We start from the raw sequence: 19838 nt of genomic DNA, 5'->3' as shown, positions 1-19838 counted from the left end.
AGCTCATTGAGTCTGTTATCAACCAGTGATATGTGAATCCCCCAATTCCTTAGCTGCTCTGATGAGCATGCAACTATAGCTTAAGGGCTACATTTTTAAAAGTCCACTTTTTTTCAGTCCTTTGCAAGTTTATTTACGTAAAATGTATCTAATGGTTGGTCAATCAGCAGCATATGAAATTTTATGATGGCAATTTTCTTGCACATTCAGAAAAGGGAATCCAAGACATGAAAAAAATGCCTCTTTAAGTCCTCCTATCCTTTTCTTTTGTATCCATAGGAATCAAACAGCAGATGATAGTAACCACAGAAAGTATTTATTTTTGTTAATTGCACCTTGTGAAAGAATATTATCATTGTCCAATTAAGTAGAAATGAATCCAAGGTACCTAACTGATAAACAAGAAAATAACCCCCCTGGAGAAGGTAATGTGTTTGTGTTCCTGGTGAAGGAATTATCTATAACACGACTGGGATCAGACAGATTAATGAATATGCACTGATTAGCTAAGGAAGAATACCTTAAAAAATAGAAGAAGCCATTATGAAGTTATGCAGCTATGCACTGGAGCAGAACAATTAAAATTATATCTTTAAGAAAGAGAAAGATTTTAAAGATATGTAATATACTCACTTGCCTTAACATCAAATTCAAACTAAGAAAAAAACACTGAAAATGTAGCTTAGTGGTAGAACACTTGCCTAGGACATGAGGGGCCCTGGATTCAATCCCCAGTACAGCAAAAATAAATAAACAAAAATTTTAAAAGGCAGCAGCAAGCAAACACCATGTGAATTGTAGAATAATTGATTATACATATTATATTTGACTTGCTTAGAATGTCTTATGAGTATAAAAGCTTAATTTAAAAGAGTTATATTTTAGATAAAGACTGGGGCTCAAAATTTTTGCACTATGATTCTAGTCAGCACAAAACAATGGTCAAAAATTTTGCAAATACATTTATACTTTTTGCTATATATGCAATGATGTGTGTTGACCAAACTGAGTTACAGCTACAATAAACATCATCCAATTTCTACTGCCTGTGTATTCCATTTCACAGAGCTGTGAAAATGTAACTACTATGATGTCAATATTTAGAAACCATCTGGAAGAGGTAGTAAGTAGTGAAATCTTCAATATGACCATAAAGCTAATGTTGCATCAACATAAAACATTCATACTCACCAAGAGGCAGAACAATGGTCACTAACTTTTCAGAACACCTCTTAGTCAATTCACTTAATTCAATTTAGCAAACATATTGAGCACATGAACACGTGCCTGTTATTGTATTAGATATCAGGTATACAAAGATGAATAACATAAAATATCTGTTCTTCATGAAATTTAGAGCAAGAAAAACAGGTACAATCTATATAATTATAGTTTCAAAACACATTATGTTCACACATCAAAGTAAACAATTATCATATTTACACGAGTACAAAACAGATGACTTGAATGTTTGACCTGGGCCCACTCAGGAGAGAGGTTTGTAGAAAAGAATACATGTATGCATGGGTGCACACATGCATACACATCCAAAGGCAAGCAGCGCAGGGTGTGTATGAGTAATCTAGAGTGGCCACAAAATAGGGTAGGTACATAGGAACACACACCTAGGCCAAAATAGGAAAGGCATGCTGGAGATAGGTCATGAAAGATTTGCTAAGCTTTGCCATGCCAGTTTGCTCTGATACTTTTCTATAGCAAGGAGTAATTATCAGAGGTCTTTAAAATCAAGAAATAGTATGATCAAATTTATGATTTAGAAAGACAACCTTAAGGGCTGGAGTTGTGGCTCAGTGGTAGAGTGCTCACCTAGCCTGCATGAGGCACTGGGTTCAATCCTCAGCACCACATAAAATATAAAATAAAGATATTGTGTCCACCTAAAACTTAAAAGTAAATATTAAAAAAGAGAGAAAGAAAGACAACCTTAATAGCAGCAAGATTAACTGTGGATGGTGACCAGAGCAGGAAGAACAGACAGAAAGAGATTATAAAGAGAAATGATAAAGGTGAAGAGAAATCAAATAGTTAAAGATACTTCAAAGGAAAAAAAATCACAAGACTTTGGGTTTGACTAAATCTAGAGTGAGGAAGAAGAATCACTGTAGTCTCCAGTAACATTAAGAGAACTAGGAAATGCAGAGCACTCCCTAGACCCTGAACAAATTTCTACCTAGTTAGTGCTACTCCCCACATATGTCCTGTCCACATGGGTAGCTCTACGGCCAGGCTGTAGTACCTTCCTATACCTGATGGACTAAGATTATGAAAAAATACAAAGAAGTTCTTGATTTGTAAAAAGGGATCAGGAAAGTGTTTAGGACAGTTTTTCACTTTGCTCAGATTATATAGTGTATTGTTGCAATTATAGATCAATGAAAAGCAAAGCTGAAAGTTATAAATTTATAATATTAAAAAATATCTAAGGGATGAACCTGATAACTAATAAGAGAGCTTTTTAGAATGACTCTCCATTTGGTTTTTAAATCACTTTTTAAATATCGCTCAGTTCTAATTTAAAATCATTGTCATTCTACCATCAGAGACTATCCATTTATTTTACCCTGTACAATAAGCAGGCTACTTACAAATAATACATTATGACTCCTATGCCCCAAATGTCACACTGCTGGCTATAGTCGTGGGCATTGATAACTTCAGGTGCTGCCAAACAAGCAGAAATAAAATAGTATTAATAATACAATAAATGACTTTAAATGCTTAACACAAAGCATGAAAAAATGTGCTGATGTGTTGTAATTTATTCCCCCACTGGGAAAAAAAAAACAACAGCAGATGTTAAATGAATAATGTACAGGCCTTAACAATTGATGTCACTGTATTCTCATGCTTATCATTTAGCTTCTAATGGAATGATGGAACTGTATAACCAAATGTACTACTCTTTATTCCTGGGAAAATGTTAGGAAATGATTTTGCAAGATTGTGTAGTTACAGTAAAAAACAACAAGATCTCAGCCCTTTCCCCCAAATAGAATTGAAAATATGCCTTAAATAGAAGTAATTTAAGCAAGTCCAATGTGTAGAAATCTGAATTCACAGAAAAACTAAGAGAAATGGTTATAAATAACTTTAGTGAAAGAATAAGAATAATAACATCACAGTACTCCTAGGACAGAATATAAATTATTTCCCACATTTTATAAGTGAGAAAACCAAAACAAAAAGAGAAAGCTCCTATAAGACTGGATCAAAAAGCTAGTTAGAGGTTTTGTGAAACTTCAAAAAAACCAGTCAGTTAGTCACAGGATATTCAGGTATTCATGACTCCCCAATTCTGTGATCCTTGCTTTACAAAGATGTTCAAAAAACAACTGATTCCTTAAAACAACTTTCTCAAAATAGCATCATTCTTTCCATTTTAAGGGAGTACATTTTTAAAAAACTGGATTTTATTTTTGCAATAACTGGCTTTTTAAAAGGTGCATATGATATTGCAGAAATATGTTCATTTCACTTCTATAGCAATAGATCAGATATCTTTAATGAAAAAAAACAGTTCTAAAAATTATATATAATATATATATACATAAGATATATACATATATCTTAACAGAACTTTGAAATTTACAAAGCATTTTTGCATAAAAATTTTTAATAAACTGTGTTAAGAATCCTGTGAGATGGGTATGTAGGCATTTGACTCCTTTTAATCAATAAAAAAATAAGGTTGATGCTGGGATTTTGGCTCAGAGGTAGAGCGCTTGCCTAGCACAGGCAGGACCCGGGTTCGATCCTCAGCACCACATAAAAATAAAGGCATTGTATTGTGTCCATCAACACCTAAAAAATAAATAGAAAAAAATATTTAAAGAAAATAAGGTGGAAGTATATTAAGCAACTTCTCTAAAGTCACACAGTTACAGAGCACATCCCACAGAAAAGGCATGTAAACAACTTTTTTAGAAAACAGTTTGAATCTCCCACACTTACACACTGAAACACACACACATACCCACACACACACACACCTTTATAATAACTACTGAAAGCAAACAGAATTCCCTTTCTACTTTTTTACTCTGCCTTTTACTTTAAAAGAATGAAAAAGCAACACAAGTCGAAAGAGAAGAATGAGAAAAGGCTATACTATAGATAATTAATAAACTTACTAATTTTCCTTCAAATGATTAAAAATTTAGTAATAATTTCCTTTAAGCAACTACTGTACTTGTATTCTTTAATATTACTTAAAATCTTTAAATATTGCATCATTATAGTGCAAGTTGTTCTATGATCGTGTCTATCACAAGGGTAAATCCTGTGACTGGAGACAATGAAGGCTCACCATATTGATGCATCATACAGCAGGGGCTAGGAATTCCTAGGCTTCACTTTTTCAGAATGTTCTTAATTATCAGGGGCATTTCTACTTACACTGTCATCCCAGCCCTCAGGGAGGCAGAAGCCAGAGTAACTGTGCCAAGGAGCCATTTAGAAAGTCAGCAAAGCTCCACAAACCATCTGTCTTCTCTCTAGTTCTCTCACTTGTTATAGTGTAGACAACTAATAAGCAGGCATAAAACTCAGGGTGCTTAGATATATTTTCCCCATGTAACTACAGACCAGCTGTCTTTTGCCAACGGGAAGATATGAACAGAATCTAAAGTAGCCTTTTCCAAAATAAAATAAAACAATTTAAAAACTTTAGTATCAAGCAGGCAAAAAAGCAATAAAAAAGAATACTGATATAACAACATGCAAAAAATCTCAAAATCATATGGAACCAAAGAAGATAGACACAAAAGAATATATACTATATAATTAAATTTACATAAAATGTCTAGTCAAGCAAAACTGATTGTGGTGATAGAAATCATCAGGTTTCTGGGACCTAGATAGGAGGTTGACTGAAATGGACACAGAGGAACTTTATAGGATGATAGACATGTTCTAAATCTTCATTGAGGTGGTGATTACATGAGTATATGAAGTTTTTAAAACTCATTCAACTTTACATTTAAAATGTGTGTATTTTACTGTATATAAATTTTATTTCTATAAAGTGAGTTTTTTTTTAAAAAAAATCTACTATAACTACAAAAAGAACTAGTTAAAGCCTATCTTGGTGGGTGATTTTAATAATTTTCAGAGATCAAAGGAAATTGAAAATCTTCAAGATACAATCATAAAGATACAATAAGAAAACTATACAGATGATCCAAAAGGTCATGAAAATAAACTCACATTTACATGAACATTAAACACATCCCAGTCACCTGGAAAATTCTAAACACACCTCTAAATAATTGTTGGCTTAAAGAAGACTAAATCTAAAATTATAGTGTAGTAAGAGATGAATCACAATTAGAACACTGTATGCCATAAGAGAAGAAAAATTCATAGCTTTACATGTACTTATTAGAAAACAAGAAGACTGATAATAAACAAGCATTCAACTGAGGATTTCCATTTTTTAGGATTTTAGGATTTCAATTTTTTCACATCCTTGCTAACTCCACCCCCCCAACCCCCGAGTACTGGGCATGGAGCACAGGGCCTCATGCATGCTACATTCCTAGCCTTTAAATTTTTTTTATTTTGAAACAGGGTCTCACTGAGGTTGTTGAGGCTGGCCTTGAACTTCTTATCTTCCTGCTTTAGCCTCCAGAGAAGCTGGGATTAAAGGCATGTGCAGACCAAAAGAAAAAGAGAATGAACTCAGAAAGATAAAAGTAGAAATTTATGAAAAAGCCATCCAAATACTGTAAGATATGAGCTAGTTCTTGAAAAGCCCAAGAAACTGCCCTAACTACTAACAAATTTGATTAAAAAAATAATAATAAAAAGTTGTGTTAGTACAGGAGCAAAAATTGAGTTCTTAGTGCCAAGCACTGTTTTAAGCTCTTTACTCCCATTTTCTCATTTAATTCTCATTTTAACTTGATAAAATCCTCCTCCTCCCTGTTTCATTTATTGTCCTCAGCACTTCTCTTTAACTATATATATATATATATATATATATATATATGCAATATGCACATTTACGCCAATGAAATAACAATTTCTAGAAAACAGTCAATATTATCAAAATTATTCAAGAAGTGAAAACTGAAATAATGCAATATAAATGAAAAATATAACAGAAACAATATTTGCAAAGGATAACAGGACCAAACACTTTTAAAGGGAAATTTCAAACTATTAATATATAACATCTATCATGTAAAATGTTCATGGGCATATAAAAAGTGAATATTGTTTTTAATTTTTAAATGGTGCCAGCATACCCTAGCACAAAAAGAAGAAAGCAACAGTCAAAGTTCCTACATAAAGTGGTAGCAACTTGAATAGAGCAATATATTAAAGCAACCTTGCAAATATGCAAGAGTGGTTCAACATTTTATAATCTATTAATGAAACTACATACACACACACACATATTACAGACATTTCAACAGAGAGGATATTATGAATAAGACACTCAACAATGTTAACCATTAGGAAATGCAAATTAAAAACCACAATGAGATAACACTTTATACCCACTACAATGCTACAATTTAAAAGATAGTTAATATCAAAGCTTGGTAAGTAGCGAAGGGCAGTGGCACATGCCTTTAATCCCAGCTTCTGGTAGGCTAAAGCAGGAAGATAGGAAGTTCAAGGTCAGCCTTAACAACCTCAGTGAGACCCTGTTTCAAAATAAAAAATGTTTTAAAGGCTAGGAATGTAGCAGACCCTGGGCTCTATCCCCAGTACTGGTGGGAGGGGGGTTCAGGGTGGGGTGGGGTGGGGGAAAGAGTTGGAGAGTTGGCAAGGATGAGAAAAAATTGAAATCCTTAAACATTACTGGTGGAATGGTAACAGCCACCATGGAAAACAAGTTTGTCAATTTCTTAAAAAGTTAAACATACACTTAACATATGACTCAGCAATTTCACTCTTAAGTAAATACCCAAGGAAAATGAAATGACATGTCCTCACAAAGACTTGAATGTTCATAACAGCATTATTTGTAATAACTTCACACTAGAAACAACCCACGAGTGCATCAGTGTGGCATACCCATGCTATATAACTATTTAGGAATATAAAGGAACAAACTAGAGACAAATTCTACAACATACATGTAGCTCAAAAATATTATGGTAAGAGAAAGTAAGCCAGGCATAAAAGTCAACATAGTACAAAAGACCACATTATCTTATGATTCCTTTTGTATGACATGTCCAGAAAAGAAAATTCTAGAGAGAGGGGGAAAATAATCAGTGGCTACTTGAGGGTAGGATAAAAATGAGATTGAGTACAAATGGGCATGAGGGAACTTTTGAAATAGAATTGTGATAATGGCTGTATACTCTGTGAATATGTTGTTTTAAAACTGAATTGTGATGATAGCTGTATGATTCTGTGAATATATGAAAAATCAATGAATTGTACCTACTTAATTAAACCTTAATAAGCTGTTTAAAATTACATTTAGAAAAAGGAAATGTGTTGGTTTAAAAAATATATTTAATCAACCAATCTTTATGAAAAACTGATGGCAATAAAATTGAACAAAAATGCAAAGAAGCAAAACATATATGTGATTTTAGTGTGATTTAACAAAAACAGTAAGTTTGAGGTATGTTTACCTAAGAGATAAAAATAATTTTAAGAAGATCCCAGAGAAACAACAAAAATTTCAACAATCACTGAAAGTAAGAACTATGAGAAAAATGCTAGAACAATTGAAATCATTTAACCTAAGAAAGAAAATTTTGATTGATCAAGGGCCATTAAGTCATGATAGCAAAATCAAATCATTCAAATTGCACTCTATACTAATTGTTCTACTTTTTACAGAGGAAAAAATAATCTTTTAAGTCTACTAACTTACCCATATAGATAGGAGTCCCACATGTGGCCTGCATCATGGCTTCAGCTCTACCATGTTTCTTTACTGCCAAGCCAAAATCGGTCACCTAGAAGAAAAAAAGCAGGCATAGTCACCCATTTTCCTATTCCAGACTTCACTCATTCTGAAGATAGGACTTTCACCACATCGTAATTGCATTTACTTATTTATTGCATTTACATAGATATTCCTATGGGTAGGAACTTTATTAACTAAAAAGACTTTTATTAACTAAAAAGACTTGTATTAACTAAAAAGACTTTTTTCTCCCCATCCACCTCTTTGTGTGGGGAGGAAACCTGATAGAATGAAGCCTGGTTTCTCAGATCTTGAGATAACACCCATGATGTTGATTGTTCATGCCTCTGATTAAATTCACCAGTTCAAAATAGGAGTTGTATCTTGAAAGAAGGGATCTAACTTTTTTCATTGCAAAATACATTCTAGCCTTAGTGTATTATCTATTTTCCTGATTCTCAAGATATGTTCCATTTTAAAGCACTGTTATAAATCAAATCATTACCCTTATGGGCATTCACTGAAATACCCTTTTTGTAGTTATTTATAATTGGTAAATACTACCTTTTCTTTACTATGATTTCCTTTTGATTCTAGAGTATACTAATTAAAACAATTACTATCCTATTAAAAACTATGAGAATCAAATTAACAAGAAAAAAACTCATAATAATGCAGTGTAACTATGAATACTCTAGAGGCCTACTGCTTGCAGCTGCAGTCTTTCTGCTCCATTCTAAATCTTAGTAATTAAACATTTGGTTATTAAATATTGAGTGTGTACCCTTGGTCTTGTCTCCCACGGTAGAAGACTCTTGGCCAAAAGCAGAAAAACAGACAAATCTATTCATCATACAACCAAATACAGCCTCTTGGTACTCACTAAATGCAAAGCTTTTAGTACCTTATGGAGTAAGAAAATGTCCCTAGTTAACATGTGATATCACTATTTTTCTAAAATATGAATCAATTTTTCCAGGCATTTTCACAAATACCTACTTTGAGCATTATGATATATCTTTCTCTACAGAAAACCTGTACAGACATCAAGTAGACCAAAGCCTTCACAATCCAATTTAGTTCTTGGAGAGCATCAATTCCTTAATTTGCCAAAGATTAGTTGAGCACATTCTATGTCTCAGGGAGTAATCAAGGTTCCAACAGAGCATAAGACATACACAATTTCTGACTTCATGGAGTTTACAATGGAACTATTTAGGAACATTTACTTCAGTAAACCAAAAGTACTGCGTTGAACTTTTTCTAAGGACTTAGCTTCAGCAACAGCAAGTTACTCACAAACAACATTTTATTCTGAGATAAAAACATGTACGTATTTTGAAAGCAGCCACTATTAAAGTGCTGAGTAATAAATAATATATCCTATCATTTATTTGACATTAAGGAATAAAATCTTCAAGAATAAACACTTGGCACAGTAATTGCGCTTAAGACATAAATATTAACACCCAGGAAAATTTTCAATGAGAAATACAGACTGTAGCATTAATTTAGCATCAAAAGCACAGCCAAGGTGTGTTTTTCTCTAAATCTGTAACACATTTACATCAAATTACCAGGCATAATTCTGAAATTAATTAGAATTCAGAGCATCTGTTTGCTTGCTATTAACTAATGATTTAGAACATCCAAATGAGTATGTACTTTAAAAAACACCACTTAAATTGTAAAATTATTCTTGTCAGTTACAACCTCTTTTGTGAATTTTTTATTTTTTAGCACAAGTAAATTATTTTCTGGCTGCTTAAAAGCAATTGATATATATCTAAAAGTTGTACTCTGCCACTTTGCTAATAAACTATTTATAGGGAAATATTTATCATCATTTTTAATATCTTACCTTTATATTTAAGTTCATTTCATTGTTAGCATCAACAAAGCTGCTTTTTACCAATATGTTTTCCAGTTTTAGATCTCTATGTACTATATCTATCAAGAAAGCAAACAAGTCAAATGAAATGTATAACAGAAAAATAAAGAGTACATCAATAAGACAAATAAATGTATTTAACAAATTACAATCCACTGCTGAAAATGGAATGGTGGGGGGCAGGGTATAAATCTTACAAACCATCTTCCCTACATTTCTAACCCTATGAAGCCTTTTGGGTTTTTTTTTGTCTCCCTCATCTCTACCCATTCCCTTGTTGCCCCAACTGGTTGCTCTTCATGATGTGTGGCCTGGTTAAGTGTGGAGGAGGATCCTGGCCAAGGTGACCTTCCGAGGAGGAGGGAGACAGTGTTAGAAGTACAGTAATGTTGCCCATATCCTTAGAACTTCAAAAGAAGAGATCAATTCTTTACTTCTAAATATGTGCTACTGTCAGTATAAGAATTTTAACACACTTTAATTTGGCTATATGTATATAAACTATATTTATTTCCGTATATTTTTCTATAACATCAGCATACATTTCATACTCTTGGTATGTTAAAATAAAAAAATCCTTGAGACATAAAATCTTTAGTTGAACATATTAGAGTTTAAGTAGTATTTTTGTGTCCCTGCAAATAATCATGTAAAAATTCTTCGTTTGCAAATAATTAATTCAATTCATATCCATAGCAATCATTTCTCTAGATTATAAAAGTTAAGGGTTTAATTGCTAGAAAAATGGAGTTGAATGAGCCCTGCAGTGGTAATTATATCTAGTCATTTATATTTTCCTTACACAATTTACAGGTTTTGTTTTTGGAATTTGTATTGTTCTGTTCCTCTGCTTGTCTTTTCTTACATAAATACCACATGGTTTTAATTAATATATCCTTACGGTGTATTTTGATCCCTGGCAGGGCAAGTCTCCCTGCTCCCTCATTGCTGTTCATTGTTGTACTATCTATTCTCACCTGTTTTAGAATAATCAAGTTTTAGGAAAATGCTATAAAAATTTGGTTTGGAATTATACTGAAGTTATAGCTTAATATAGGAGGATTGGCATGAGCATAATATTAAGCCTTTGCAAAAACAGTTTCCCCTCTGTCTGGAATGTCCTCCCTTTTTTGTCTAAGTTTGTATTCCTAGATTGAATATTGTTTCCTCTGAATTCTTTTCTGACATTCAAAATCAAATGATATATTAACACTCCTGTGTTTCTTGAACTTCACAGGGTTCTCCACCAGAGAAATTTTCATATTTGATTACAAATTGTTTTTTTACGCTCAATCTCTCACTAGCTTGAGTTCCTTGAGGGAAGATGCCTTATCTTTTAATCTGTGTAACTCTAAGATCAGTAACAGTGCAATAGACGCTCAGGAAAAATCTGCTAAAGGAATCTGAGATCTAGTACCAGCTCTGCCCCACCAAACCACGTCACTGCACCTTTTGGGAACAAAGTTTTTTCTCATCTGAAAGATGAGACAGTTCTAAAGTCATATGGTAAGCCAAACTAACCTTGAAGACAAAAAAAAAAAAAAAAAGATGCATGAGGCAAAGCAGCAGCAGTAACATCAAAGAACAGAAAAGTCAAAGAATAATTACCATAATCGTTAAATGTGGTTTTTAAAGTACTGTGAAACTACTCTATATGATGCCTTAATGGTAGATAAATATCATTATGCATTTGTCAAAACCCACAGAATGTACAACACCAACAGTGAATCCTAATGTAAACTATGTACTTTGGGTGATAGTGATGTGTCAATGTGGGTTCATCAATTTTAATAACTGGACCACTCTAGTATGGGATTTTGATAGTGGAAAATGCCTTATATATGTGAGTGCAGGGAGTTTAAGGGATATTGCTGGACCTTTTGCTCAATTTTGGTGTGAACCTAGCATTCTAACAATAAATTTGAAAGTACAAAAAAGAAAGCCTAGAACACACACATTTTTAATGTTATTAATATATAAATTTTTAGGAAATTTCACTTTTAATATTGTTTTTTCTACTTTGGATATATTGTCTGCTTTTTAAATCACTAAACAGAAATGTTCATAGGACTCGAGGTGCAGCTCAGTGGTAGAGTGCTTGCTTAGCACATGCAAAGCTCTGTGTTTAATCCCCAGCACTATCAAAAAAAAAAAAAAGCAATGTTCATAACTGCTTCTTTGTCTATGTAAAATGTAATTGTGTATCTGTTTGTTTCTAATTAAAATGTATCTATACATAAAGTGAAAAGGGAAAACTACAAAATAGCAAACAAGTCTTCTATATTACCAAGTGTTATTTATATGACTGTGAATACAATTACCCTTAAACAAAAGTGATATCTGCATTTATGGACTCAATGAGTTGGATGATCCTCTTCTTACCCTTAGTATGAAGGTATGCTATAGCTGATGCAAGACTTTGAATGATCCACCTTGTCTCATTCTCTGAGAAATGCCCTTTCCTATCCAGAACTGCTTTGAGTTCTCCATCCTCACAAAGCTCCATCACAAGGTACATTTTCTGACATTATGTATTTAAAAGAGAGAGCAAGAGAGAGCAAATTATATAGCTGTGTATCATTAAAATGTTATATATTGTATTACATGATCACAATCTTAATCATCATTAATTCATTCAAAAATAATTTTATCTATTATGTACAGGATACTGAACTGGATACTAGAAGAACATAAGACATAGTCTTTACTCCCAAGAAGTTCCCAATTTAGTTACAATTACAGAATCATTGATAAGTGCTAATGGCCCAAAATGTGATAGGGTTATGGGGGAGGTGCAGTACTTCTCTGCCCAAAGAACGCTCACAGGAGGGCTGGGGCTGTAGCTGGGGGCAGAGTACTTGCCTGGTATGTGTGAGACACTGGGTTCAGACCTTAGAACCACAAAAACCAAACCAACAAAACCAAATAAAATAAAGGCAAGCCGTCCAACTACAACTACAAAAAAAAAAAAAAAAAAAAAGAATGCTCACAGGAGAGACATTAAAGCTAGATCTAGGTGTTTGAACAGGGATTTGTGGGTAGAAAATGTAGGGGAAGATCAGGCAGAGTACACGGTATAAATTTGAAACAACATCAGCTATTAAAAGGACAACAAATATCTCAGCATTAATAACATTAGAAGCTTGATAGGGTGAGGAGGAAAGAAGTGGTGGGGAAGAAGCTAGAAAGAACAGGTTGGTGCCAGTTGGTAAAGTCTTGGATATCATCCTCAAGAGTATAGATTTTTTTCCCACATGCAATAAGCCACTGAATATTTTAAGATAGTGTTTTGGAAGGGGGAATGTTATATGATATTATCAATTTTGCATTTCCAAATGAACACTCTAGCAGTAGTGTAACATCGGGGCTCAGCAAAAATTTTCTATACAGGCCAAACCCAGGAGTAAATATTATAGGCTTTGCAAGCCAGTCTCTTTCATAACTACCTGGCTCTGCTGCTGTAGTATGTAGTATGAAAGCAGCCATAAACAATACAAAAACACTCTATTTATGGACTTGGAAATTTGAGTTTCATATAATTTTCACAAGTCATAAGATATTATTCTTTTGCATATTTTCCAATAATTTGAAAACGGAGAAAACTTTGTTTATAGGCCTTAAGAAAATGGGCAGCAGACCAGTGCTGACTTCTGTTGAGAGTGGGCAGGTATGAGGAATAGAATACAAACAAGAAGGAGGAGGAAAAAAAGATTTGAAAAATTCCTAGGAGGAAGAAACAGTGGGGCTCAATGACTAATTGGGTGGAGCAGTAAGAAGATACAGATGAAAGGCCTCTTCCATATTTGCTGTTTCTTTCTTTCTTTCTTTCTTTCTTTTTTTTTGAGAGAGAAAGGGAGAGGGAGAGAGGGAGAGGGAGAGGGAGAGGGAGAGAGAGAGAAGGAGAGAGAATTTGTTAATATTTATTTTTTAGTTTTTGGTGGACACAACATCTTTATTTTATTTTTATGTAGTGCTGAGGATCAAACCCAGCGCCCCGCACATGCCAGGCAAGCGTGCTACCGCTTGAGCCACATCCCTAGCCCTGCTGTTTCTTTTAAGGCATATTAATATCTCTTTAGATATTCCAATAGTTAAGTCATCTATTGAGTCAAAATGATTCACAATCAACCAAAATGCAAGTCTTTTTCACATGTATTGCTATGGATAGAGACTACTCTCTGCATCTCCATTCTAACCTCTGCAGCTAGATTTCTGTTGTTCTTAAGATTTGGGGGGGCTGGGGCTGGGGTTGTAGCTCAGTAGTAGAGCACTTACCTGGCAAATATAGGGCACTGGGTTCAATCCTCAGCACCACATAAAAATAAATAAAATAAAGGCATTGTCCATCTACAACTAAAAAAACTTTTTAAAAAGATTTGGGGGTCTGATTCTGCTCTTATAACCACTGCTAATACAACTTCAGTGTTCAATATAAACATTAAAGCAGGAAGAGAAGGTTAACATCCTTTCTTCTTACAGACACAATTCTGATTCACTGAACTTCAGACTGCTTTAGAATATCAAAAGTTATCTGCAAAGTCTGACACATAAATAAGCTTTTGAACTGGGCCATACTTTCTTCATTGACAGGATCACTGGTACACAGAGGGAAAGTTGCATTAGTAGGGATTACAGTATTAACTGATGTCAATTTTAAATGCAATTTGATCAAAATTATATCAGTAACATTTATAAAAACAAATTATTTTTATAATCATTAGAAACAATTGGGTAGATCTAGAGAATGTTTAGATTCATGATAAACTAGCATATGCAGACTGGATGATCAGTAGTAAAGAAATGGGAACCATTTCTTTAAAACGGCTTCAGTGGAAAGTCTAAACATTTGTGAGTGTTTACAAGTTAGGGGGAGGCAGATTTGACCTAAAAACAAACAAAAATGTGATACCAGGCAGCATAAAAAAGCAATCTCTGGGAGAAAGGAAACACAAGAGGCAAGCCCCATGATTATCCTTGCTTCCTGACTGGAGAATTTCCAGACTACAGGCAAGGAGAGAGAAATCAAGCAGGGGCCAGCAGCCTCCATGGATCAAAGAGGTGGAGCTGGGAGTTCATAGGAAAAGTATAACAGAAGGAGAAAGCTGTACAGACAGAAAGCTCCAGAGATTTGCCTCCTCAATTCTTCAGCATATGATTAGAGTACTAATCAGCACATGATTCATTCCCAAAACTGGGAAAATAAACATGCAAAAGGAGCTGAGGGAACAATCACTTGAGCTTACACATGGCCAGGAACAGTTTGTGTTCCAATTAACTAGTAGATAGAGCAGAGGGGTTTGAAGGGAAGAAAGGGAGCATGGGGTTAGAAATGATGGAGGAATGTGATGGTCATTGTTATCCAAAGTATGTGTATGAAGACACAAATTGGTATGAATATACTTTGTATACAATCAGAGATGTGAAAAATCGTGCTATATATGTGTAGTAAGAATTGTAATGCATTCTGCTGTCATGTATAAATAAAAAGAAAAGAAAAATATTATACTTCATGGGACATTGAATAGAGTGTGTATACTCAGAAGGCTTGAACCTTGGTAGTAGGGAAAATGAGTCCTGGACTAAGGGCTGCTCTGGTGCCACCTAACAAAGATTAAAGCAAGATTCAAAAGTATCAAACTATTTCCAAATGACTTAACTATATGCTAGATTAAAGGTCAAGAACAGTTTTAAGAATATAAAAATATCTGGTACAGGTACCAATTTTTAATAAGACTTCTGAAGCTCAAGAGATAAAACCAAGAATCAATAAGTGGAATGGCATCAAATTAAAAAAACTTCTACAAAGAGATGGTAACAAGAGCATGAAAAGAGAGCATACAGAATGGGAGAAAAATTTTTCTAGTTACTCTTCCAACTGGGGATTAATATTCGGAATATATAAAGAATTCAAAATAACTTAACTTCAAAAAACCCAAATAACCCAATCAATAAATGGACAAATATTATCAACACATTTCTCTAAAAAAGAAATATAGATGGCCAATAAATATATGAAAAAATATTCAACATCCCTATCAATAAGGGAAATGCAAATTAAAACTACACTTGAGGTTTCATCTGACTCCAGTTAGAATGGCAGCCATCAAGAATACAAAGAATACAAAGGGGAATGAAGGGAAGGGAGGTGAGATGGGATAGGGAAAGACAGTGGAATGAATCTGACCTAACTTTTCTATGTACATATATAAATATGCCTCAGTGAATCTCATCATGTACATCTAAAATATACTAATAAAAAAAACCCCTATAAGTAAATAGCAGAAAGATTGGTAGAGTAGAGGGAAGGTAACAGGGGGAGAGAAAGGGGTAGTATTGAGGATTAAATTAGAACAAATTACATCCTATGCTTTTATAATTATGTCAAAATGAATCCTATTGTCATGCATAACTAAAAAGAACCAATAAAAAATAATACAAATAATAATACATGGTGAAAATAATGGGGAAAGGTACACTTATATATATTTGGTAGGATGGCAAATTAGTACAACCACTTTGGAAATCACTATGGAGATTCCTCAAAAAGACTAGAAATGAAACCACCATATGACCCAGCTATCCCATTCCTTGTGATTTATCCAAAAGAACTAAAATCAACATACTATAGTGATACATGTACATCAGTGCTTATAGCAGTGCAGTTCACAATAGCCAAGTTATAGAACTTGTCTAGGTGCCCCTCAACATACAAATGGATAAAGAAAATGTGGTATATATACTCAACGAAGCTTTTCATAAATTTTGAAATTTAGTCATTTTCTGGTAAATGTATGGAACTGGAGAACATCATGCTAAATGAAATAAGCAGGACTTAGAAAGTCAATGATTGAAAATTTTTTCTCATATGCAAATGTAGAGAGACAGAGAAAAAAGGGGTGAGTGCATGAAAACAAAAGGGAGTCCAACAGAGTAGAGGAAGGGTATCCAGAGAGAGGGAGGAGGGGAGAACATGGGAACATAAAGGGTAACAAAATCTACCCATGTTATACTATGTCCATGTATGAATAACAAAATCTACCCATATTATACTATGTCCATGTATGAATAAACCCCAGTGGATTTTGTATAAATGTAATATATATACTTTCTATATATGTATTCTATGTATGTATGTATGTATTCTCTACATATAACATATGTATTCATATATATATATATGTATATATATATAATGTACTAATTGAAATAATAATAAGAATGGAAGGGAGATTAGAAGTGTAGAGCAAGCAGATCGGGGGAGGAAAAAAGAAGAAACTGGGGAATGAGATTAATTAAATTATGCAATGTGCATGTATAAATGGGGCATAATAAAGTCCACTATTGTGTATAATTGTAATACATTAATTTAAAAAGAGAAAAGAAAATAAAAGCAATAAGAATTTGAAAAAAAAGAATATAAAAATGTGAAGTATCCAAAAAGGTAAAATTCACAATGCCTGGTATCCAACCAAAAATTAATAGGTATACAAAGTCTGAAAATATAACCCATAATAAAGGGAGAAAAATATCAATCAGTTGAAACTGTTCTAGAAATGATACAATGTAAAATTAGTAGCAAAAGGACATTAAAATAGTTATTATGACTTCAATAAGGAAGAAAGATTAGGTATGTTAAGTAGACACATGGAATGTACATATATATACATACATATACACACACACATACACATACATGCACACACATACATACAAATAAAATTTCCACTGGAAGAGATTAATAGCACACTTAATGTTATAGAAGAAGAGATTACTGAACATGAAGACACATCAATATAAATTATACAAAATAAAATATGAAAAGAAAAAATGTTGGAAAAAATGAACAGAGGACCCTTAAAGACTATCAAAGAAAATGAAAATCAATAACTAACATTTAATGAAACAGATACTTTATATCCATTTTCCCATTTAATCCTTCAATGTATAAATGAAATCAACACTATTATTAAATCCATTTTACAGATGAGCAAATGAGGAATAGAGAAATTGAATGCCTTGGTCATGGTCTCATGGCTAGTAAGTGGTAGAATCAGGATTCAAATGCACAGGAAATCTGATCTTGGAATCTACATAATTAACCACTATATCATAGTACTTCCAAGCCGAGAAACACCCAAGTCCACAAGCACTAAAAAATCTAGAGGCAAAATTGAAAATAAGCCAGGCTTCTGAACAACTCTAAGTGAAAATTACAGACATTTAAATAGAAAAATGATAACATTTAGGAAAGAAAAAAACACATTGGAATGATACATATGATGAAATGTTTTATACATAATACCAAATATACTATGCCAAGCTGATTATAAAGCTAATTTTTCAAAATTATGACAGTATTCCAAGAAACTCTAATGGAAAGACTAAAAGCCAAAGCTAAAGGAATGCCATCTCTAAGGAAGCTCTAATCACTAACTGGTTGAGTATGAAGTTGTTGTAATTTTAAACATTTGTTTCCACCATGCCACCCAGAACATATTACTAAAGACATCAATCAATCATCAGACACCTAATTATACAATCAATAATAAAAGTCCTCCAGAATATTCTCATCAATCTCCAATGTCAGACTCATGCCAAGGACATGAACAACTGTGCCCCAGAGGAATTACTGCAGAATGAAATGATATTCATTTTACAATAGTAACAACTTTCAAAACATAGTATCCGATAGAACTTTACCTTAGGTGTCTCAAATACTTGTTCCAAATGTATGATGTGTTTATGATTTACACTTTTTAGGATATTCACCTCCCGTTCAAGTAACTTCACAGCAGAGCTTCCAGCCTTAATCAATGAAAAAACACAGATTTCACATTTGAATGTCACTCTCACATTCCTTGATATAAAATTGCTTTTTGCTTTTATCTATATTACCTGAGAAATATCCTTTTTAAATGATATCATTTAGTTTATCCCATGATCAGACTAAATTATGCTCTTCTTTCCTTCATGCAATTTCAAATTATATTTAGTTTGGCCTCAAACTATATCTATCTCTTAAACTGTTTCTGTAAATTAGCTACAAAATGGCATATGTCCCCTCACAAAATTATTCTAATTTTTAGCATGCTTTTTGATATTTCCCTCAAAATCATATTGACCTTTTGATGTTAACATAATAAAAACAAAATTTTCTAGGGACACAAATTGGAGATGTTTTTATAAGAAAATGTTTTTTTCTTTTGTTGCTGTTTTGTTTTTATTTAACTTATGTATATCAAAGGAAATACATACATTTCCTGGAATCCCACCTGGTGTCCCACCTACTTGGGAGGCTGAGGCAGGAGGATTGCAAGTTTGAGACCAGTTTGGGCATCTTAGTGATACCTTGTCTCAAAATTTAAAAAATAAAATGGGCTGGGGATATAGTTCAGTGGTAGAACACCTCTAGAACCAATCCCTAGTACCCAAAGAAAAAGAAAAAATACATAGGCAGTGAGATTCTGCATTCAACCCTGGATTATGTTTCTTCCTGATCCCCTGATTAACCTAAAGAGACAGAGACTACCTTGCTTTCAGATCAACCTAATCCCTATTTTATCTCCTAACAGCTAACATTTACCATGCCTGGTAGCAAAGGTAAAGGCAGGACCACTCCAGGGAGCACAAGGACTTCATTTAGCATGTAGGTAACTATGTACAATGTCATCTAAGAAACTCTAGAGAAGTTTTCTCTACCCTCACCACCACCACCCCACCTCAAATCATCAACCCTACTGATAATTTCCATTATTTGAGGATAAGTACTATCTTCCTTTATGAGTCCTATTTCCACATAAAAATGTCTTTGAAAGGACAAATTTTAAAATGTCCTTGACAGGGATAATAAAGGACTTACTCCTTCACTTACCACCCAACCCCATTTTGGAAAGGTACATAAATAATTCTGAAAGGAAAGTGACTTATCACAAAGCTCACATCATCCAGTTAAAATTTTATCTAAAGTTATTCTTGTTTTCACTCAACTTCATTTTTCAATCTACACCATCTTGGGATGACTAGGATTACTGACACTCCCCCTACCAT

General features: G+C 33.5%; 1 protein-coding gene across 3 annotated transcripts in view; it reads right to left on the bottom strand.

Annotated features, from left to right (window-relative positions):
• Stk33 (serine/threonine kinase 33) overlaps nucleotides 1–19838 on the bottom strand; it is a 71116-nt gene that overhangs the window by 44992 nt on the left and 6286 nt on the right. For all 3 annotated transcript variants that reach the window (XM_026409583.2, XM_026409582.2, XM_026409581.2), the window contains exons 4-8: nucleotides 18492–18596; nucleotides 12174–12312; nucleotides 9762–9850; nucleotides 7865–7949; nucleotides 2607–2682 (exon numbers count right to left, since the gene is read on the bottom strand). In XM_026409583.2, coding sequence (XP_026265368.1) covers nucleotides 2607–2682; nucleotides 7865–7949; nucleotides 9762–9850; nucleotides 12174–12312; nucleotides 18492–18596 — 494 coding nt within the window. The remainder of the gene's footprint in view (nucleotides 1–2606; nucleotides 2683–7864; nucleotides 7950–9761; nucleotides 9851–12173; nucleotides 12313–18491; nucleotides 18597–19838) is intronic.

Source organism: Urocitellus parryii, chromosome 4 (assembly GCF_045843805.1).
Source record: "Urocitellus parryii isolate mUroPar1 chromosome 4, mUroPar1.hap1, whole genome shotgun sequence".
In the NCBI taxonomy this organism is placed as follows: Eukaryota; Metazoa; Chordata; class Mammalia; order Rodentia; family Sciuridae; genus Urocitellus; species Urocitellus parryii.
This window is presented reverse-complemented; position numbering and strand designations above follow the sequence as displayed.